Here is a 23,965-nt window from a genome sequence, read left to right as displayed (position 1 = left end):
AAGTTTAATTTTGAGCAACAGCTCCAGTAGTTTATAAAAGAGGATCAGAATGACATCCCAAGGTATCAAAATATTATTTTTACTTTTCATAATTTCATGTATTTAATACTCCATTCAGATTCATGACTTCATTTAAGTATTTATTGAGTAGTAAGCACTGTGCAGTGTTCCAGCTATTGAGGATACAATGGTGAGCAAAACAGATGAAAACAATCCCGCCGTCATGGAGATTATATTTTGGTATGTGAAGCAAGCAAATGATCCAAAAGGATATCCAAACTGCCAAATTAAGACAAAAAGCTAGGAAGCACACAGGGAGCAAAATCAGGAAATTTCATCAGATAACAATTTCTTTATACTTAACAAAAATTCACTTATTTCTCTCTTTTGGTTACCAAATAAAAGAAGTTGGGGGGGACAAATATTATTATCACCCCTACACCTTTTCAGATTTTGAAGCAGAACATCAGAAAAGGTAAGTAATTTTCCCACATTGATAAATGTCAGTAGAGAGGTAAGCCTCACCCCTGGACTCTCTGATGCAGACACATCTCATGCCTTTCCCATAAGTCATCTCTGTGCACAAGAAACACAACAAGGACTAAAGGGAGGGAAGGAATGTAGCTTTATTTGCTGCTTAAAACAATGAACAATAGATAGAAACATGTTAAGAATAACTTGAACTTAATGACAATGTTTGTGGTTCTGACGTAAGGGAAGATCTTTGCAGCTTTCTGGAAATGGTCAGAAATATGCTGTTTCAGGGATGTACTACCATTTCTACTGCCAAGAGACTAAACTGTAATAATGCATGGAATATTAAATTAGAGACATTTTCTTAACCTGATGAATGAGCCTTAGTTTCTTTGGGACCAGAACACTGTTGCAGATACATAAGAAGCCCAACAGTAAACAGGAAAATCAAAACAGACAAAGAAGGAATCACAATCAGTGGCAAAAATCCTCTTTTCTTTGCAGATGCTGGGCCACTGTCAACACTACCCCCATAGCCTCTGTGCAGGCAGTAGGGAGGGGACCACCCATAGCCACAGTGGCAGTGATGTTGGTTATTGCAGATCCCCTTCATATTGCAGGTCTCAGGAAGGCAGACGTGTGACAAGACAGACAGACTGACACACTTCTTGTGGATGCAGATCTTTCCTGGGCCACACACAGTACCATCTTTCACGTCACCAATGTCAGGTATGTTCATCCTTAAATGATAGTCAATACCCCAGCAGGTGACGCCATTGATACGAGTGTGCTGCAAAGTAAAATGATCTTGGAGAAGAGGAATGTCTCTCACATTCTCACATTGAACTCTCCCACAAAAGACATCAGAGATATGACATTTTAGGTATGTTGTGCCATTTATACCACAGTGACCAAAACGGTTTCCCTGAGAGTTGATTTCTTTATAGCAATTCTGAGATGCACTTTTTGCATCTTCACCAAAAATCTCCCTGCAATGCTGGTCATGGTTATTACATCTCTTTTGATAGCAGTAGGCACTGTCACTACAGGGGAACCCGTCCTGCACATATCTATCTTCTGGACACTGATGGGATGTTCCATTGCACCATTCTGGGAGGTCACATTCATTGACCTCTTGTCTACAGAGTTCCCCTGATGGCATGAACTTGCAGTCTTTGCAACAAAGCCCAAAAGCACAGGCAGCCCCAGGCCTTAAAGTACAGTTCAACAGACAACAGGCATCTTGTTCACACTGCTGTATGGATCCACAGTCACACTGCTCTTCTCTTTCAACCACACCATTCCCACAGCGCTTTAGCATAAAGATTTCCCCCAATCTTGGAGGATTATGCAGACATGATCCCTGGTTTAAAGTGGTCTTCATAAAATCAGCATAACTGCAATTGGTGAATTTCTCTGCTGGCACTCTAAAAGTATTCATGATGCAACCTCTTTCCCCACAAAAACAGAATTCTTCATCATGCTGCATACCCAAAATATGACCTAACTCATGGGCCACAGTGTTGGCAAAAAGAGACCAGGTATCTCCTTGAAAATTATCAACTCCACAATCAATAGGTGGACGACATATTCCTGCAATGTAGGCTAGACCAAGTATACTTATAAGTGAATTTTTTATGAACATATGTGCAGCATCATGCTGTAGTTGGGAAAGACTGATTTGTTTCCATTGAGAGAAATCGTTCAGGACCTGTTCTATGCTTGTCATTGGGAAAACATTTCCTTGATTCCAAATTTCAATTCCAGTCAAAATTACATAACTACCTAACTGTTTATACATGGAATCCACTATGTTGACAACAAGAAATACATCCTCTTGTACCTTTGAGATGTTGCTTTGAGAGTAAATGAAGAAATCATGGTTCACCACAACAACTAGCTCCAGAAACCATGCATGGGTCCACCAGTCACCAGCAGATTTTGGTTCCAGAGCTGAGTTTTCAGCCTCTTCAAATCCCAACTGTTGGCGTGCTACTTCCTTCTCTGTTAAGCCACATCTCATAGCTGAGAATTGTGTCTCATTACTGTTTATCTTATAAACCAGGTGTTCAAATGTGGCAGAGTGCCTGATGGGTTCAATTTCATAAGTGAGGCCATTTATTTGTAATACCCCTCGAAAGCCCCCAAAACAAGCACTGAACACAGCCAGAGACTCAGGGACCCCCTCCACGTAACCATGATAGTAACAGTCATCTGGGATGAAGGGCTGATCCTCCAGGAGGGCATGCTCATCTGTGTAGGTGAACACTGGGAGGTGTCTAGAAACCAAGAGCTTCTTGACCCTCATGTGAACAACGTGTCTCTTTCCCCCAAGCCGCAGACTATAGGAGAGCCATCCAGGAGCCTTTGCACTTCTGCCCCTGCTGATCACCTTCAAGGGGATCACCACTTCTGGGGAAGTGAAATGCTGGGAGGGCCCAGCCTGACAGTAGCCAGAAATGGACAAAAACACCCCAAGCCAGAGCAGCAGAAGAGCGACCCTGATGTACACTAGTGTCCCATCCACTGCCATTATGAAGTTGTCGTCATGGAGCCATCTGTCCAGAGCAGAAGAGGACAAAGTGTGAGGCACTTCTGGTCTGGCTCCTCCCTCTAAGCTGCTCAGGATGCAGGGCTGACCCTATGGATCTGTGTCCTGGCAGAGTTAGATCAGAACTGCAGTGCTGGAAGTAAAAATAAAAAGATGGGTTGGAAAGGTGATAAGTAAGGAAATCAGGAGAGAAAAAGAATGGAGTGGTGAAAAACTGGTTTATGAATCAAGAAAATGCATTGGATTTGCTTTTAGTAAATAAGGGTGGGAAGTTAGGGGGTACAGAAAAGACAACATTGGCCACATGGTGATAATAGTTGAAGTTGGAAGACGGGTACGTAAATAGTTATCTCAGTCTTTACAGGCAGTATGAAAATGTCCATAATAAAAAGTAAAAGCAAAAGTAAAGAAACTTAAGAGTAGGGTGACTCTATATCTCAATTTGTCCAAGATAATATTAGTTTATACCTGTTGCCCTTGCAATAACTATTGATAGTGTCTCCTTTGACTGTCCAAACTGGAAACATCAAAAACAATCACAATTCTGTGTCAAGTTGCATCAGTCTTATGATTTACTTTAGTTTCTTCATCTCAAAGTTATTTACTAGTCCTCATTGTATTCACCTTTACTCATAACTTCATTAGACTGAAAGATTCTTGACTGCATGGTTTATGATTTTCTTTCATTTTAGTATCCTCTGTAATGCCTCATAGAGCTCTATGTACAATGAAAAGTGGAAAGAGGGAGGAGGAATTGTGAAATGTCTTGGATTGTAAGTGAATGCTACTAAAATGTATTCATATTGTAGTATAATTTTTAGAAAAGAAAAAAAAATTCAGGAAACATTGACATGATTTAAGGTAAGGAGAGAATAATGTTGTTCTCTCCAGTTAGCCATAGGAGAAACCCAAAGACAAAAGCAAAAGCTTTCAGAAGAGAAAATGAGAATCTGTGCAGTTTAAAGGTCTTGGGAAAAGGAACTCTTGTCTTATTAGGGCAAAACCGTTGGAGAGTCTGGCATTTTAGGATTGCCAGGGAAGAGTCCCAATGTTTGCTCAAATATATTTACCAAGAGTTTTTGAAAGTAGGGAATTTCTGCACCTGTCATACAGTCTGGCTGGCAATACTTATCTATTTCTTTTTCTATTTATTAAACAAGTCTTTATGTGTTTGGAGCATATAAAGTGCAGGACATTGTTCTAGATATTAGAGAAAGAAAATCAAAATACAGAGCATTAAATAAATTACCAATTTAGTGTAGAAACTTGTGGCAGGAGCAAGAATAAGCTTCAGGAGGTCTATAATATTGTATTCGATATTTTATATATTTCATGACTTTTTTTTTTTTTGCTGAGGAGAGTGTCCGTCCATATATTTCATCATAGTCTCAAATGACTGTCAAAAGTGAGGCTAATAAGCACTGAGCATGTGTAGAAACAAACAAAAAACAGATAATTATAATATAATATGATCAAAACCAGATAACAAAGTTTATGCTTCAGGGATCCTCATTGTACAGACCTCTATAAAGACCCTGTAAGGGGCTCAGCAATGGACTTTATGAAAGTCATATAATTATAAGTAATCAAAATTAGTCACTATACAAGAAAAATCTCAAACACCCTGAAATATTACATTGCACACATAAAAGACTTAATAAAGGTTTTCTAAAATTTGACTATAGTAAATTTAATTATTTATCTCATTACCAAGAACAAGCTGTGAAGCTGAATTTTCTTTTCTAAATTATTAATAATACAAACTAAATTTCTATTAAACATACTAAGGAAAGGCAAATGCCTTTCAGTTCTTGCTATAGAAATTATAACAAAATAATTCTCTTAAGGGAGGCAATTAAATAAGAAGCAATTTGAAAACTGTAGGGAAAAGGTATTATGGAAGTGAGTCAGGAAGTTGATTAGTATAAATATGAGGGGATTAAATTTTGTGATGTTTATGGCGTTTTCAACCTTTTAATATTTATAATTTGTTGTGGCTTCTTTCCTATGCTAAATAGATCCTCATTTTCATACTTATTTTCTGCAATTGTAACTTGGTATTGTTTTTCTCAAAGTGGGCCCTCATCTTGTAGGTGCATCAGGCCCAAAAACTTAATTTCATCTCTGACTGTGATCAATGTATTGATGAAGGTAGGTGCCATTTCTTATAAGAACAAAAAGGAAAAGCATTTAAATCAAGCTAATCTAAGAAGACTTACATAGAAGATATACAAATGAACATGCCTGACGCAACACCAATCATCTCCTGGATTTTGAATCCATTTCTAATCAATGCTTTCTTTGCCCTGATTCAAGTTTCCTTATATTCTCTTCTTATAACTTCCCTTGTGCTTTCCAGAGTCTTCCTTTAAAGACAAAAGGAGGGAGAGAAAGAGAGAGAAAGAGCGAGAGAGAGAATGAACCAACTCCATCCTGAACCTCTTCACAGAAAGCTCCCTACATCTACTTACCTTATTAAACCTGAGATTTAATAGAATTTACTGCTTGCCTAATGGCTTCCTCTTGAGAAACCCCATCCTCAGAAATCACATGTACCACAAGGTCCAGAGTTCCTGTTCTCCACAGCCCACAACATCAACGCCAAATCATTTATCCTGCAATATCAGACTACACTATTTTTCAGATGTCTCTTCAACCACCCTTATCACACTTGGACAAAACTGAAAGGCTCTGGCCCCTAACTAATAAAATTATTTTCCACCATAAATCCTACCCTCATCTTAAAGTACTATTAGCAAGTATTTGAAAACAACCCATCTGAAAACAAGACAGGGTTTTTTTAAGTTTTTTTTTTTTTAACCTCTTCAATTCATCTTCAGTGTAATTCAGCCCACTCACTCATAGTCATAATGTATACCTTGTCAACACACAATTTCATATATCCTAAGCAATTTACCAACAATTTTAGTTCTCCCAGTTCTCCCCCTTACTTCTGCTATACCTGTTTCTCAAACTCAAAGAGAACCCACTTTTCTTTCATCGTCTCCCATTTCATTCAATGTTCTTGTCTTCCAATCCATTCGAGCTCTGCTACCAGTTTAATCCCTTCAAGCACTGTATGCCAAAATCTTTAACTCTCTAAAGTCCTAACTGTGACAGAGATTGTTGGGGGGTCGGGGATGGGCAGGAACTGCATTAAATCTTCACATACTTTCTCCACTCCTACATCAAAGACACCAATGCTACTCTGGAAAAAAAAAAAAAATCCCAAAACCAATGTGTTTGTGAAAGGCTTAAAAAGAGAATATAGAAATCAAAACTGAAATGGCTTCTCCTGGATCCCCAGCCTAAGGAATAGAGATATAAAATCCAGTAGATATTTCAAAACTTTCTATGCCACATTGCTGTTTTCTTTATTCTCCTGGATATTGCATTCGCACCTCCTCAATATTCTGAGTTTCATCATTTATGTATAGTGCCAGTAGCTGAAAATCCATTCTCATTGTCTCTCAATCACAGTAGAGTTAGTTAACCAAGTACCTTTTCTTTCTAATATAAAGTATTTAAGGTTTTTTTCTTTTCTTGTCCTAGATTGGCTATGTGGATGCTGGAAGATGGGGAAAACTTGTTTCAGTCTGAACATTATCCTTGCCATCAACTTGCCTAAAGAGGTTGGATTCATCTGGGCGGTTTTCACTGTTGCAAGTTAGGCACCTTATTCCATGAGGTGCAAGTAGCATGGAAGAGAAAAGCAAAGTTCATAGACAAAACTTCAAAGAACAAAGATCTCTGAATTGGGAGGAAATTCTAACTGCCAGATTTGTTCTCGGTATTTCTCTTGATATGTTTTCTGCTTATTATGGAGTGACAGTTGTTGTGGTTGGGAAGATTGAAAATGGGAAGCACTAATCAAAGATATAATGTTGTGGAAAGGACTGATAAGCTACACAAACTCGTATCATATTATTCTTTTTCTTGGAGCTCAGCATGAGAGCAGGCAATAACAGGAGAATAACTTCAAAAATATCTGTAAGCCAGATTCATTGTCTTCATTCCTAGGGCTTACAGAGACCAAAGCTCCTGAAGTACCATCATTCTACCAGGGATACTGTGAGGTGGTCCCACTCTAAATCCATGTCCTCTAACATCAGTGGACTGTCCAGTGAGCTAACAGCCCACTTATTCATGTTTGATAAACTCTTCCTTTCCCCACAGCTGTTTCAAATTCATCAAGACCCCTCTCTACCCATCTTCCCTCTTATTCCAATGCCCTAATGCACTATTTTCCTATCTGTCTGTCACTAGTATCTGTCCCATTAGAGTCATGGAAGTAATTCAGCTGGTTATAGCCTGCAGTTGTTTTCCTTAAGGGAATAGAACAGAAATATCAGAAGGCATCCCTAGAAGATCCTTAGCAACTCTTGAACACACAGTGCCAAATATTTGGGTTTAAGTGTGTGGAAGGCCACAATGTCACAATATAAAATGGATTTCTTTCTCTGGAGTATGAGATAGATATATATACCAAATTCAAAGACAAAATGGTTTCTAGGCCTTTCACCATCTGAATCCACCTACGTCTACCTCTTCTCTACCTCACTCCCTCTCTAGTCTCATTAGCCCCTCATAGTTCCAGATCATCTCTCCCACCTACTTGAGGACTGTTTCTATCAATTTTCCCTACTCTCAACTGCATCTTCATCTTCTACTACTTTTTCTATTCCTTACTGGCAATTTGGGTGACTACCTCATCCTGATTTTCCCAGGACAGTCCTGGTTTTAAAACTGAAAGTCCTGCACCCAGCAATCCCCTCAGTCCCAACCCAACTGGAATAGTTCATCACCCTACCTACACCCATGCTCAAGTCACTCATATCTTTACAAATGAAAACAAAACAAAAATTCAGAGACTTCACAGCATCCAGTGGACTACTCTGGATACCAAATTATGCATAGAACCAAACTTGATGACTTACCATCAGAAGAAACAGTAGTTTCCATGGCCATTTCTGTGTAGATGGTTTATACTACCCTTTATCAATGGTTTGTAGCTGAGGCCACAGAGCAAAGGGAAACATAAGCCCTCTCCCTTTTGTCTCTCAGGTGACTAAATTCTAGATTTAGCTACTTAGCAACAAGGAACTTTCAATTCTACAGAAATAATAATAGACTCTCAAGAATATCTTGCTCTCATCCTGCTATTTCTATACTCATTTCCAAATTCAATCCAGTTGGAATTGGGTTGTCTCCTCACCTCCAGTCTATGAACCCTGACAGCACAGGTTTGTAATTTTGCTCATGCCATTGCATTGGTCTAGACTGTCTAATCACTTTTCCCATTGAACTGAATTACGGTAACTTTCTAGGGCAAGATCAAATTCCACTTCCATTATCAAATCTTTCCTAAATAATCCAGAAAACATTAACATCCTGTAACTCTCTTTATAACTATAATATGCAATACATTTTTGTGTGACAAAATTTATATCCTTGCTATTTTCTGTTTTATACGTGAGTTTTAAAAATTGCATCTCCTATTAGACTATAATGTTTTGGAGAAAAATATGCTCAAAATGGTTGGTGGAGAATTTATGGTATAGTGTTTGTTAAAATATATAATCAATAAGGTGAGTTCAATATATAAAAACTACACAGGATAAGGACTAATTTAATAAAATATTAACTCTAACTTTGGGAGTTTCTGTTTTAGATTCTTGTCAACTCTTAATTTACCTGGTAGAATCAGAGCCTCATGAGATAACCATCAATTAGAAGCAGTTTTAATTACAGTCCCCTTCCACTTCCTGCTGGAAAAGATTCTACTATTTATGCTGGTTTCTTTAGAAATCTGACGAGGTTCCTTTTTATAAACTGTTTTGCTCATACAGGCAAAACTGGAGACACCTGTGCCTTAGGAGGGATAGATACAAAGAGGTTTGTCTTCCGCTGGACTCAGTGGATAACCTCTGCTTTTATACCAGACATCACTTACAATTAAGTATACATAGCCCCAAAAAATGAGAGTAGAGGAAATCACATACATTCAGTCATGGAAAAAGCTTAGTAGCAAGCCAGTAGCACTAGTAAGCAGAGCAAAGAAACCCTATGCAGGGAGAAAGATAAGTGAGGAAGAATAGAATTCCTGCTTCAACAAATAGTAACCTGCAAGATCTATAGGTGGGAAAAGAATGAAAGCTTCTGAAAGCAGCTTGGCTTGATCTCTCTAGCTGTAAGAAGGAATAACATTTATTTCTTCTTCTTCTTCTTCTTTTTTTTTTTTTGACAGGGTCTTACTCTGTCACCCAGGCTGAAGTGCAGCTGTTTTTTTTTTTTTGTTTGTATCTTTTATAGAGATAGGATTTCTCCATGTTGGTCAGGCTGGTCTCAAACTCCTGGGCTCAAGTGATCTGGCTTCCCAAAGTGCTAGGATTACAGGCACCTGGACAACATTTATTTCTTTGTAGAATCAGCACTAAGAACTTCTGGTTCCAGAAAAGATAGAATAGACACATTTCTTCCTATTACTCCTAGTAAGTACAGTAAGTCCTCAATGTCATGAATAGGTTCTTGGAAACTGCAACTTTAGGTGAAACAATGTACAGTAGGTACTGAAATAACATTGTTTTGTCCAATGTGTTTCATTACAACACTGATGAGACAAATAAAAATTTGTTTTGTTATATGTTACTTTGCATTGTTAAAGTCACAGTTTCTGAGAACCTATTGCTGATGTGAGGACTTATTGTGCAAGTAAAAACACTGTATTTTAAATAGAAAACAAACATAAGAAGGTTAAGAAAGGTAGAGAAAATCATGCAGAGAAGCTACCTACCCTGGGAGCTAAGGAATAATATGGTGGTGAATCCGTGAGTTTTCTTTTAACCTCAAGCAATCTGGAGAAGTATGTAACATTTTAATGCCAATAGACATACAACAAAAAGATAAGCATTTTGAGATAGCCATCATGAACTGCTTCAATGAGCAATTACAAATACGACTAAAATGAAAAAAATAGAAACTTGGAGCAAAAAATGAGAAAGTCTCAGGAAAGAAATATAAAATATAAAAATGAAAATAATAGAAATTTTAGAACTGAAAAGTACAATAACCAAATCCAAACTCACTGGATGACTCAACAGCAGGACAGAGAATAGAGAAAAAAATCAGCAAACTTGAACATAGAGAAATAGTTAATACCAAATGTTTTGTTAGATTTATACCTAAGTATGTCATTTTTTAGGAGGTGTTAATATAAACGGTTACATTCCAAAGAGATCAAATCAGATCTGTACAAAATTGTTTATTGTGGGATAATGTGTACTACCAAAGCTTTGTGTACAATTCTAATTCCATCATTAGAAAGCTATGAAGTAAACAGCAATGCTTCTACATCATGAATAATATGCAGTCATAAATGAAAAAGGATTATCTCTTTACATTAATATTCAATGATTTCCAGGGTCAGTAAGTTTAAAAAACAAGATTAAGAGAAGTATATGTGGCACAGTACATTTTGTGTAAGGAAGGAGAAAAAGGAGAATTCTGAGAAGATGACAATGATGAGACTTGGATCCGTCTATTAGGAAAGATAGAGCTGATAGATGCAGGAGGCAGATAAGGGAAACTGCCCATGGTCTTGCCTGAGCAGGCTCACAATGAACTGGGGGCCCGTATATTCACTGGAAGAATGGGGTGGAGCCATCAGGAATTTACATCTTATGCTGGAGGAGGGGCCCAGCCTCTTCAGCTTGTGTGAAGTGGCCTGGTCTTCAATCTGTGAGGTGGTAGCATGTTGGCGGGACCCCTTCTTTCTTTGCTGAGCTTTGTTTTTGCCTAAGAGATCTACCCTCCTCATCCTTCAATTTGTCCAAGTGCCTAATTTTTCCTGGTTGTGAGACAGAAACCTGGATTTCAGCTGAACTAAGGAGCAAAAAATCCTGCATCATTTGGTAGCCCGTAGAGGGACATGAGGAGGGGCGAGTAAAGTGCGGACCCAAAAATCTCTTTCCCTTTCATTTCTGAGCGTTTTTGTCCTCACACTTCTTCTGAGGGTAGAGGAAACTGCCCGGGCCCCAAGGCAGCCTCAGGGTCCCACACTCTGCACCAACAGCTGGCCAGCGTTCCTGTCACATACCCATGGAGTCTTCCCCTCCCCTGGCCAAGGGGTCTAGCTCGGTCCAAGCCCCAGGGAAGAAACAGCAATTAAAAGTTTCTCTCCCAGTTGAAGAAACTCATTTGCATAAGAATAAGAGGTTTCTTCCCCAGGCATCTTTTTCTTTTCTCCATTTTTCAGCAATTAACACAGCCCAGCATTTAGGTTATTTTTTCCTTTCTCTACCAGGTCAGAAGTTAACTTTTATGTGAAAGGCTTTTTTTTCCCCCCTTTCAGAAGATGTTTTACTAGATTGGGACCCCAATTCAAAGACACTCTTTTCTATCCCTTGTTGGAGAAGGACTCAAATCCACAGCTTCACCTTAGCATTCAGCTTATAAGGAGTCCATGCAATTCAACCCCCCAGAAACATTTTTTACCCAAACTCAATTCCAAGTTCAGGAACTCAAAGGCTACTGACAGCAGGGGAGATAGGGCATATGTGGGTAAGAGAAGATAATTCCACCCCCTAGACCCATCTGTTAACATGGGTGAAAGCTGCTTTGATACCCATGGGCGGTAACCTGTTGTGGTTGCCGGAACTCAGAAATATAAGGATGGAAGAAAGAAAGACATGCCTTGCTTTCTCTACCTGGGTATTCGCTAGGAAGAGAAGGGAACCAGGGACACATTGCTCCCCTCTTTCTAGATGAGTAGCCCTTCATCTTCAGTCTGTACCTCTTTGAATGCATCCTGAGTCCTGGGGCTCCTTTTAAAAAATGCCATATTTTTCCTTTTTCCTCCTCTGTTCACAGATGGATGCTTGTGTCCCCATGCTGCAGGACACTCCCCTCAGATGTAGCCTCCAAACTGGGAAAAGTTAACTTCCCAAGCCTTAAACTAGTTGTCTTGGGATTGAGCTCAGTGGGGAGGGAACACAGAAGCCTGACATGCTGGCAAAAGGGTAGGAGGGTTTTTTTTTTTTAACCAGTTGAGCTTTTGCCCCCCCGCCCCCCTGTGCAAACTGGTAAAGGGAATGGTAAGCATCACTGTTTATATTCTCTGTAAAGTTTTAATTATGAAAAAGGATTCGGGAGGTTGGTCTTAAGCTGTAGCCAATCTGGTGTGCTTTGCATGCCTCTCTATATGGTTCTCTAAGAAAGAGAGGTACCTTAGGATGGGATGTAGGCCTAGGACTCCATAGGCCTTCTGCTCGAGCCAGCCTGGAAAACTGGTCAGTGGCAAACTTTGCTGAAGGCCTCCATCATATTTTACGTACTTAGAAGCATGACCTGTAACCATGTGGCAGTGCTTTGTTTTAGCCTCTGCCATTTACAACGGTGGCCCAGGTTCAATCCTGGCTTAGGGAATGAGTCCTTTCTGGTTTGATACCTGTGTGACCTTTACCATTTGTTGATTCTCTTCCCTTCCATGAACCACCTTGAATTTTCCTTTCTGTGAGCACCTGGGAAGTTACGTTTCATAAAGTTCAAAAGCTAGAAATATTGACTCCTTGGCATGGCCAAAGTTGCATAATAAGGGATTTAAAAGGACTTTCTTAAAGAGTGTTCATCTTAACTAAAAGTGGATATCCAAGTTATAGGTATATTTAAAAGGCCTTTATGTTTTTCTCTTCTTGGATCTTGTTTTAGTGGAAAAAGTTTTTTTTCTCAGGTGAATTCTTTTTCTCCATTGTATCTTGCCACCCTTATGGCATGCATGAGAGGCCCTAAAATAATTTCTGATGGCCTGGGGCTTCTTGGGAAAAACAGAAAAGGTGCCACAGATTCCATTTTGGGAGAGACCCCTGTTTTCCTCATGGAGCCCTAGGAATTGGAGGCAGATGAATCCTTCTCAAAATCTGATTTTGTCTTTCAGCTATACCTGTTTTTTAGGCCCTAGAAACTGCATGCTTTCCTAGCCATGCTCTTAAAGGGACCACTCAGAGGTGAACAGTTCAACTAGGAGATTGCAGAACTGAAAATCTGATAACTACTGGATCTGCTTCTGCTTATCTGTGTGGTTATATAGGTGTAGTGTGTGATGTCTATTTTTAAAAAGAGCTCTAATTAATTGACTTAAAGAAGGATAAACACTAGGATCAAATATTTTTGAAGAAAAAATAAAAGCTATAATGCCTTTTAGTAAATGTGACTTTAATCATCAAGAAATAAAAAGAGACTTATGGATTCTGAACCCCCAAAATTTGAGACAGGTCTCAGTTAATTTAGAAAGTTTATCTTGCCATGGTTGAGGATGCAGCCATGAAACAGCCTCAGGAGGTCCTGAAGACATGTGCTTGGGGCGCAGCTTGGTTTTATACATTTTAGGGAGACATGAGACATCAATCAATATATGCACATCAGTTCCATCCAGAAAGGTGGAGACAACTCAAAGCAAGGCCCCCCCACTGGGGGCTTCCAGATCACAGGTAGGTGAGAGATAGATGGTTGCATTTTTTTTGAGTTTCTGATAAGTATTTTCAAAGGAGGCAATCAAAATATGCATCTATCTCTGTGACCACAGAGATGACTTTGAATAGAATGGGAGACAGATTTGCCCTCAGTGGTTCCCAGCTTGAGGGGGCCCAAGATATTTTCCTTTCACATTTCCCCCCTTTTCTTTTTAAAAATCTTTGGAGAAAGCATTTTACAAGGAAATGAGTCTCTGGTCTTGTTTCATGTGATCTCTCATGGTTAGGATGGCTTATTTCTAGATGTGTAGGTCACAATAGCTCATTTTTACCAGGCTGTAAAGTCTCATATCCTGTGAAGAGAAAATAGTGGTGTGATGGTTAGTATTGAGTGTGAACTTGATTGGATTGAAGGATACAAAGAATTGATCCTGGGTGTGTTTGTGAGGGTTTTGCCAAAGGAGATTAATGTTTGACTCAGTGGGCTGGGAAAGGCAGACCCACACTTAATCTGGGTGGGCACAATCTAATTAGCTGCCAGCCCAGCTAGAATATAAGCAGGCAGAAAATTGTGAAAAGAGAGACTGGCCTAGCCTCCATCCTCCTGTGCTGGATGCTTCCTGCCCTTGAATATCAGACTCCAAGTTCTTCAGTTCTACAACTTGGACTGGCTCTCCTTGCCCCTAGCCTGCTGATGACCTTGTGATCATGTGAGTTAATGAAGCAGAAAATGTAAAAAGAAAAATAAGTAAAGGGAAAAACAAGTACTCCTGTACTTGGCTGACTCACTCCAATGCCAACAATAGGCAGAGCCCTAGTGGGGCCTTGATAATACTATCTGAAAAGCCAGAGCCCAAAGGAATGAGCTCCAGAGACTCTCCCAACACCTCCCCAACCCAGAGCAAGGATAAGAAAAACAAGTTGTTCTTAACAGTTTTCCCCTTTGAAATTCTTTTCCTATACCATTATCCTTTGATCTGCTCCCACAATTATTTCTGCAAGTTTGCAAGGATTTTGTAAGTTCCTGTTTTCCAGCTGTGCAGTATGGCAATGGTCACAAGACATGCCTGAGTTGTAAAACCTGTCACTGTTTCATGAACTGCCTTTGTTCTGCTTCTGTAAGCTTGCTTATCCACCTTATGGGTTTCACGCCCTTTTCAGATGTATGTATAAAAGTCAAGTCCTGTCTTGTTTGGTGCAGCCTTTGGATATGAATCCACTGAGTCAGTGACCACCTAATAAAATCCTCCTGTTCCACCCATTGCTCTCTCTGGTCTCCTGATTCCCACAACATTTTGGCGAGCCGGGCAGGAGTGGAGACGACAGGTTTGCTGTCTCCTTTGCCTGTGGGTCTAGGGCCCCAGGCTGGGGGAGACCCGTGACCTCATGTGCCACTGGGGGATCTCAAACCCGGAGAAGGAAGCAGCTCTCCCACGACTTGGGGCCCCTCCCTGACAGCGCAACGGAACCTAAGGGGCTACAGGACAATTCCAGGGACAGCGCACTATAGGAGCATGGTAAGGTTTGGGCCTGAGGCAGGACCCATCCCATAAGGATGGAAGGGGAGCCTGGTGACCACCTCCTGGGGTGTACCTAGTGCTCCGACCCAGGATGCGAGAGTGGCTCTCTAATTAGGAAGAAACCTACACCCCAACCAGGAAAGAGGAACTGGGAGCGGGAAAGTGTGTGAATGCGTGTGAAAGAGGCGGTTTCAAAAGGAACCTATGTGGGGAGTGAAGTGTGTGGGGCTGCAGGTTTCTTAGCATAGACCATACGCCCCAAGTGAAGTGTGGGACTGACCAGTACTAGTGGCAAACTTCTTTCAGGGCTACCACATATGGCTTATGGAAGCGCCCCACAATTTAGTAAGTGTGGGGTCCGGGTCTGGGGTTTATACAAACCTTCCGATGCTAAGCTAAGTGGCATCTGAAATACTCCCATGAGGGGGATGGTCTAATTAGTCTGAAGTGAAAGTAAAAGAGTGAGTGAATTGTGCAATAATTGGGAGGAAATGGGAGGGAAGTTGTCAAAACCCACCCCATTAGAATGTATGTTAAAGAACTTCAGGAAAGGTTATGCAGGAGATTATGGGATCAAGTTGACCCCCAAGAGGTTGAGAACTCTCTGTGTAATAGAGCGGCCCTTTTTTAGTGTCAGATGGCTGGCCGAAGGAACTATAGATAGGGAAACAATTGGCTGTATATTTAAGGTGTTCACTGGGATTGGAGGACAGCCAGGGCATCCAGACCAATCTCCTAACATTGACTCGTGGCTAAATATAGTCCAAATTTGACCTGCATGGCTGCAGCCCTGCTTGGCAGCTTATTGCAAAATGCTGGTAGCTCAAGCCGAGCCTAAGATAAAAAAAGAAAATCAGTTTTGCTGTCAGCTACAGAGACAAAGGGAAAGCAACAGGAAAAACCAGTATTGCAGGAATCACCAGAGGAGATAGAAATTCCTCCTCCACATACCCCAATATACTCCCCTTTACCAAGGTTGGGCCCTGAGCAGCCAGACTCAGATGACGATATGCCCAGGCTACACCCCAAAGGGAGAAATCTGAGCCCTCATCCCAGGAGGTCAAGAAGGAAGTTCACGATGATCAAGCAGGCCGCCTTTGATCTGGCCACACCAGAACTTTGCAGACACCCCACTGAGAAACCCGGGGATCCATCTATTATGATAAACAGGGCCAGGTCCAAAGGGGGCAATGAACTTCATTTACCAGCCATCTGACACAACGTAGCACACCATGAAAGTTCCATAGAGACCAGGAGTTGTGTAATACATATACACAATGGAGTACTATTTTCCTTATCCATTCGTCTGTTGAGGGACACTAGGTTGCTTCCAAATGTTGGCTATTATGAATAGTGCTACAATAAACACAGGAGTGCAGACATCTCTGATATACTGATTTCATTTCCTTTGGCTAAATACCTACCAGTGGGATTAGTGGATTTTTTTGGTAACTTACCTTCAGTTTGTTGAAGAACCTCCAAACTCTTCTCCATAGTGGTTGTACTAATTTACAATCATGCCAACAGTGTACAAGGGTTCCCTTTCCTCCATATCCTCGCCAGGATTTGTTATTGCCTGTCTTTTGGATAAAAGCTATTTTAGGCTGGGCGCGGTGGCTCAAGCCTGTAATCCCAGCACTTTGGGAGGCCGAGACAGGCGGATCACGAGGTCAGGAGATCGAGACCATCCTGGCTAACATGGTGAAACCCCGTCTCTACTAAAAAAATACAAAAAACTAGCTGGGTGAGGTGGCGGGCGCCTGTAGTCCCAGCTACACGGGAGGCTGAGGCAGGAGAACAGTGTAAACCTGGGAGGCGGAGCTTGCAGTGAGCCGAGATTGCGCCACTGCACTCCAGCCTGGGCAACAGAGCGAGACTCCGTCTCAAAAAAAAAAAAAAAAAAAAGGCCGGGCGCGGTGGCTCAAGCCTGTAATCCCAGCACTTTGGGAGGCCGAGACGGGCGGATCACGAGGTCAGGAGATCGAGACCATCCTGGCTAACATGGTGAAACCCTGTCTCTACTAAAAAAATACAAAAACTAGCTGGGCGAGGTGTCGGGCGCCTGTAGTCCCAGCTACTCGGGAGGCTGAGGCAGGAGAATGGCGTGAACTCGGGAGGCGGAGCTTGCAGTGAGCTGAGATCCGGCCACTGCACTCCAGCCTGGGTGACAGAGCGAGACTCCGTCTCAAAAAAAAAAAAAAAAAAAGCTATTTTAACTGGGATAAAAAGATATCTTATTACAGTTTCGATTTGCTGATGACTGATGATGTTGAGCATCTTTTCATATACCTGTTTGCCATTAGTATGTCGTCTTTTGAGAAAGGTCTATTCAGATATTTTGCCCATTTTAAAAATAGAAATATTAGATTTTTTCCCTATAGAGTTGTTTTGAGCTCCTTACATATTCTGGTTATTAATCCTTTGTCATATGAGTGGTTTGAAAATATTTTCTTCCATTCTGTGGGTTGTCTCTTCATTTTGTTGATAGTTTCCTTTGCTTTGCAAAAGGTTTTTAACTTGATGTGATCCTGTTTTTCCATTTTTGCTTTGATTGCCTGTGCTTTTGGGGTATGACTCAAGAAGTTTTTGCCCCAAGCAGTGTCCTGTAGAGTTTCCCCCAATATTTTCTTGTAGTAGTTTCACAGTTTGAGGTCCTAGATGTAAGTCTTTACTCCATTTTTAAAATTTTTATATATGTTGAGAGATAGAGGGTCTACTTTCATTCTTCTGCATATGGACATCCAGTTTTCCTAGCACCATTTATTGATGAGACTGTCTTTTCTCCAATGTATGTTCTTGGCACCTTTGTCAAAAAATTAGTCCTTTGTAGATATATGGGTTTACTTCTGGGTTTTCTCTTCCATTCCACTGGTGTATGTGACTCATTTTGAGCACATCAGCAATGTCAGTGAGAACAGCTGAGAGGAATTCAGGCAGTAGAACTAGTACACTAGTGACTGCAGCAGGTGATGAGATAGCAAATGACAACTGCAGTGTGACATTTAGCAAGTGACTGAGTTTAAGTTTCATCATCACTAAAATTCATTCATTCATTCAAATCCTATTATAAGGCCAGACATGATGGCTTATACCCATAATCCCAGCCCTTTGCGGGAGCTGAGGCAGGAGGATTGCCTGAGGCCAGGAGTTTTAGATCGGCCTGGGCAATGCAGCAAGACCCTATTGCTACAAAAAATAATTTAAAAAAATAAACAAAAAGAAAGCCAAGTTTGTGTTGGCAACTCTTATAGGTACTGGAGATAAAGCAGTGAACAAGAAGCAGTGGGGCAGATGGCACAGCAAATGCAAAGATCTAAACTGAATCAAATGTATTTGTTTGAGAAACAAGAAAGTTCAGTGTAGATGTAATGAATGAGGGAAGGGGGTTATGGTAGTAGATGAGTTAGGGAGCTTGACAAAGGCAGATTATCTGGTCTTAGAGGCAATGTTAAGGATATTGATTTTTTCCTACATGAGATGGAAATGACTGAAAGATTTAGATTGGGGCATGATGTGATCTGATTTACATCTTTGTAAGATTGCTCCAGTTGAGGGAAGAACAGATGGGAGGTATCGAGTGAGCAGCAGAAAAAACTTTCAGAAAGAACAGTAGAAGTAGTGGCAGTACATACTCATGGTTTGTAATAAGCTGGTAGTATCAGAGATGGTCAGATAGACTGTATTTCATACATAGCAACAACTATACTTTTGATGGGTTGAATGTAGAATGCAAGGGAAAGAAAGGAATCAAAAGCTGTTCTTAAGATATTCATGTGAACTGAGTAAACTGAGTTCCTCAAGGAAGGGGAACAGCTAAGGGAGGTATCAGTTTAGGGGTATAAGGGTTAGGAATTCTCATTTCATCATAATTTAAGATGCTTGCTAGGCATCTAAATTTTGAGATGTCAGGTAGACAACTGGGTTACACAAGACTGAAGTTCAGTGAAGAGACATGACAGCTGGCATATTAATGGCATTACAGCCAGGGGTCTGAATTAGACTTCTTATAAAGATAGCATACATATACAGAAGAATAAAGAGTACCAATCAAAAAGGAGAATAGAAGATAAAATAATTGTAAATGCTTTGTGGATACCTGCTGTCATCAATAGCTGGGGTTAGCAGTGCAACTTTCTGCAAGAACTTGAAAATTAAAGCAATAATACTGCTATCAGGTCTAAACTTTAAAGTCAACATGTAATGGGCCAGAGCAGAGATATGCAATGCCAAAGGCTGTGACTTCCCTGGAATCTGTGCTATGGGCTGTGTTGTATGCCTGCAAAATTCATCTGCTGAAGTACCTCAGAATGTAACCATATTTGGAGAAAAGGTCTTTAAAGAGGTAAGTTAAAATGTGGTCCTTAGGGTGGGCCCTAAACTAATATGAATGGTGTCCTTATAAGAAGAGGAGATTCGGAAACAGACATGTGTGCACACAGAGGAAAGACCATGTGAAGACAGAGGTAGAAGATGGCCATCTGCAAGCCAAGGAGAGAAGCCTCTGAGGAAACCAACTCTACCAGCACCCTGATCTTGGACTTCCAGATTCCACAGCTGTGAAAAAATAAATTTCCATTGTTTAAATTACACAGTCTCTAGTATTAGTTACAGTAACACTAACAAACTAATATCATCTGATTAAATGTAATAATAATACAATAAAGAAAAAAGTTTGTCAATCAGAAAGGAGTTTCATCAGCTAAGGAAGCATAGAAAAAATAAAATATGCAGGAATTTGAAACTAAATAGGTAAGGGCAAAAAGTTGGAACAAATGCTATGTCAAAGGAGAGGTGGATAAGTCTCAAATACAAACATATTCATGAGTTGGTCCTCAAAGAGGCTGATAGAGTAAAATACTGAAGTAGGGGGGGACTGACGCAGACAAGAGAGATTAGAAAGACAAAGTGAATATATGACAGGAAGTATGCAAAAATAGAGCAAGGTGTGATTAAGGTGAGGCGAGGTTTCCACTAATTTTGTGAATGATAGATTGAAGTTGCCACTTCATTCCATATTTTTTACATAACTCAAGGTCATAAACAGAAAGGTTAGTTCAGACAGAAAGTGTCACTTCTTGTGTCAGAGACTACCAATGGCATCCCAATATCCATTCTCCCATTTTCAGTTGATAGTAATAACCTTGATTTTTATGGTTGGCACATTTCCATCCCTGAGATTACAAGAAGTCTGTGACATTTCCAGGAGGTCTTCTTTGCCTTTCCTTCATTACCTTCCTGAAATGTAGATATGATGAAGTTCCAAATCCATTTTAAGCATCTTGGACCATGAAGTAGAGGCTACACTCCAGGGGCGAGCCACTGCGCCCGGCCTGATTCCATAATTTTTCTCAGTTGTTTCCTCTGAGTAGAATCTCATTTTCTCTGTCATTTGCTTTCCTACATATTAAAGCTCCCTCATTGTTTTTTTTTTAATTTATTTACTTTTATTATTATTAGTAGTATTAGTATTATTTTTTTGAGATAGAGTCTCATTCTGTCACCCAGGCTGGAGTGCAGTGGTGTGATCTGGGCTCACGGCAAGCTCCGCCTCCCGGGTTCACGCCATTCTCCTGCCTCAACCTCCCGAGTAGCTGGAACTACAGGCGCCTGCCACCTCACCCGGCTAGTTTTTTGTATTTTTTTTTTTTTAGTAGAGATGGGGTTTCACCGTGTTAGCCAGGATGGTCTCGATCTCCTGACCTTGTGATCCGCCCGTCTCGGCCTCCCAAAGTGCTGGGATTACAGGCTTGAGCCACCGCACCTGGCCTACTTTTATCATTTTTTAATAGAGATGGGGTCTTGCTCTGTTACCGAGGCTAGAGTGCAGTGCTTCAATCATACCTCACTGCAGCCTCAAACCCCTGAGTTCAAATGATCCTCCTGCCTCAGCCTCTAGAGTAACTGGGACTACAAGCATATCACCATGCCCATGCCCAGCTAGCTTCCTTGTTCTTCCGTTGTTACTGGAAAGGGATCCTGGTCCAGACCCCAACAGAGGGTTCTTTAAACTTATGCAAGAAAGAATTTAGGGCAAGTCCAGAGAGTAAAGTGAAAGCAAGTTTACAAAGAAAGTAAAGGAATAAAGAATGGCTACTCCATAGGCAGAGCAGCCCCGAGGGCCGCTGGTTTGCTACTTTTATGGTTATTTCTTGATTATATGCTAAACGAGGGGTGGATTATTCATGAGTTTTAGGGGAAATGGGTGGGCTATTCCTGGAACTGAGGGTTCCTCCCCTTTTCAGACCATATAGGGTAACTTCCTGATGTTGCCATGGCATTTGTAAACTGTCATGGCACTGGTAGGGGTGTCTTTTAGCATGCTAATGCATTATAATTAGCATATGATGAGCAGTGAGGATGACCAGAGGCCACTTTAATCGCCATCTTGGTTTTGGTGGGTTTTGGCTGGCTTCTTTACCACATTCTTTTATTAGCAAGGTCTTTGTGACCTGTACCTTGTGCTGACCTATCTCATCCTGTGACTTAGAATGCCTAACCTCCTGGGGATGCAGCCCAGTAGGTCTCAGCCTTATTTTACCCAGCCCCTATTCAAGATGGAGTCGCTCCAGTTCAAAAGCCTCTGACACCATTATTCCCATACTTCTACTAGGGAATAAAGGCAATTTACACACCCCATCTCTCACTCTACTTACTACCAGTATTTCCTCAACTTGTTTAGGATACTTTTTTCTTTCACTGCCCTACGTATTTCATTTGAAGCTGTGTGCCCAGATGAAAAGGACAATTTTCCCAGGTACTGAGAGGTGATTCTCCCACCCCCACCCCCACAGTGGTCTAAAAGAAACCCTGTGTTTTTTTTCCTTACAAATCTCCTCATTGATGACTTCTTGATTTTTCCCCATTTCTATTTGATCTTTTCTCTCTTGGCATTCCAATGTCATTTATTTTATTTTCTTTCTTTATTTTTTGAGATGGAGTCTCGCTCTGACACCCAGTCTGGAGTGCAGTGGCACGATCTCTGCTCACTGCAACCTCTGCCTTCTGAGTTCAAGTGATTCTCCTGCTTCAGCCTCCCATGTAGCTGGGACCACAGGCCCGCACCACCACACCTGGCTAATTTTTTTGCATTTTTAGTAGAGATGGGGTTTCACCATGTTGGCCAGGCTGCTCTCGAACTCCTGGCCTCAAGTGATCCGCCCACCTCAGCCTCCCAAAGTGCTGGGATTATAGGTGTGAGTCACGGCACCCAGCCCCCAATGTCATTTATTTATATTTTACTTTTTAAATTTATCATTCTCTGCCTTTTATAATGATAATTTTATTCACTCATCCAACCAACATATAAAGAGCTACTATCAATCCCATTTTAAGATGGGGAAACAGAGTTCAGAGATGTAGGATTCCTTGGTCAAAGACAGACAAGTTTAAGGGAATGGAATGGAAACTTGAGCCCAGGTTGTAAGTCATAATCTGTGTTATTTCCACTGCCCCATCTTTTTTTTTGGAGACGAAGTTTTGGTCTTGTTGCCCAGGCTGGAGCACAATGGCACAATCTCAGCTCACTGCAACCTCCACCACCGGGGTTCAAGCAATTCTCCTGCCTCAGCCACCCTAGTAGCTGGGATTATAGGCGCCCGCCACCACGCCTAGCTAATTTTTTGTATATTTAGTAGAGACGGGGTTTCACCATGTTGACCAGGCTGGTCTTGAACTTCTGACCTCAGGTGATCCACCCACCTTAGCCTCCCAAAGTGCTGGGATTACAGGCGTGAACCACTGCGCCCAGCCTCCACTATTCCATCTTTACTTCTCTCAGAGTGAGCAAACAAGAGGCCTTCCTGCCGAATCTGCCCCTATCTCCTTCTGTTTGGTAAACATAGTTGCTGCTGCTTTGGTTTTTTACTATAAATTTGAATGTCTTTATATTGGCCTTGCACTTTCTACTCCTCTAAGATCCCCACCAATCGCTGTGGTCTAACTCCAGGTTGCTTCACAAGGTTGTCACCTTCCTGGTTCTTTAGGCTTTTGTGTTTTTGACCCCTGAAGTTTCATTCAAGTTCAGTTTGGAATATCTCATTCCAAAAGTCAGGAAGACTGGCCTAAAGTTATACCTAAGTCGTGAGTTAACCTTATTGTAAGAGTTAAAACATTAAAAAGACTGAATTTTCCCAGTTGCCAAAAGGATGAGCCATTCCCCTAGTCCCCTTTCTTAAAAAATTTTCTTGAGCAAATTCTAATTATAATCCGTGTGTGTGTGTGCGTGTGTGTGTGTGTGTGTGTAACTTTTTAAAAGCTAAATAAGCCTCTTGTCAGATAGAACCCAGGAATCTTTTTCTTCAGGTCCCGGGAGCCAACTCCTTGAAATGTAACTATCAAGGTAGACAGTGCCCCTATGATCCACGCTCGCGGGAGTTACCCTAAGCGACTTGCTCCAAGCCGTAAGTACCTGTTTGTCACAGAGATAACGTTTTATTTTTCCTTTGGATAAAGGCAATTAACCAACACAGACGGCCACTCCAACGGTGAACTACCAAAAATTGAATATCAAACCATGTTAACTCGTCTTACTTGAGAACGTGCGTGTGCTTTAGCTACATAAAAGGTGATATTGTTGTCTCTCTTTGCAATCTCATTAGTGGATTGCCTGTGACACTCATTCCGGTCTGGTTCGATGTTTACAGAATAATACAACTTTTTTTTCTTTTCTAAATTTGTGGAGATTTTCTAGGATGGCAGGGGATTTTTTTAAAAAATTTTTTCTCGACAATATCAATTTATTTAGGTCCCTTACTTTTACTAGCCACCCCTTCCCACCTCCTTCCAATGGCAAATTAGAATAACTTGCCCCTTGCTCACCTCATGCGTGGCCTTGGGAACTGGTGAGAAACTGCAATCCGTTGGCGGCAGGAACCACGATTCCCAGCATTCCCAGCGCTCTGAGTCCTTCGGGCTTCCTTTTCCGGGTCTCGAGGCTGCTGAAACCGAAAGTGCTG

General features: G+C 41.0%; 1 protein-coding gene and 1 long non-coding RNA gene across 9 annotated transcripts in view; one reads left to right on the top strand and one right to left on the bottom strand.

The window, feature by feature from the left end:
* Positions 1-38: 38 nt before the first annotated feature.
* On the bottom strand, positions 39-23,963 carry ADAM21 (ADAM metallopeptidase domain 21). Of its 8 annotated transcripts, XM_028850524.2 has the most exons (4): positions 23,829-23,909; positions 5,245-5,391; positions 4,275-4,446; positions 603-3,158 (listed from the first exon to the last, which is right to left on the bottom strand). In XM_028850524.2, exon 4 carries the CDS (start codon positions 3,005-3,007, stop codon positions 839-841), a length of 2,169 nt encoding a protein of 722 aa, XP_028706357.2. In that variant the 5' UTR covers positions 3,008-3,158; positions 4,275-4,446; positions 5,245-5,391; positions 23,829-23,909; the 3' UTR covers positions 603-838.
* LOC114679595 (uncharacterized) overlaps positions 1,093-23,965 on the top strand; it is a 167,344-nt gene continuing 144,471 nt past the window's right edge. Inside the window, exons 1-2 of the long non-coding RNA XR_003731631.2 lie at positions 1,093-1,203; positions 6,578-7,122. This is a non-coding gene — a long non-coding RNA (uncharacterized LOC114679595). The remainder of the gene's footprint in view (positions 1,204-6,577; positions 7,123-23,965) is intronic.

This window comes from Macaca mulatta, chromosome 7 (assembly GCF_049350105.2).
Source record: "Macaca mulatta isolate MMU2019108-1 chromosome 7, T2T-MMU8v2.0, whole genome shotgun sequence".
In the NCBI taxonomy this organism is placed as follows: domain Eukaryota; kingdom Metazoa; phylum Chordata; class Mammalia; order Primates; family Cercopithecidae; genus Macaca; species Macaca mulatta.
This window is presented reverse-complemented; position numbering and strand designations above follow the sequence as displayed.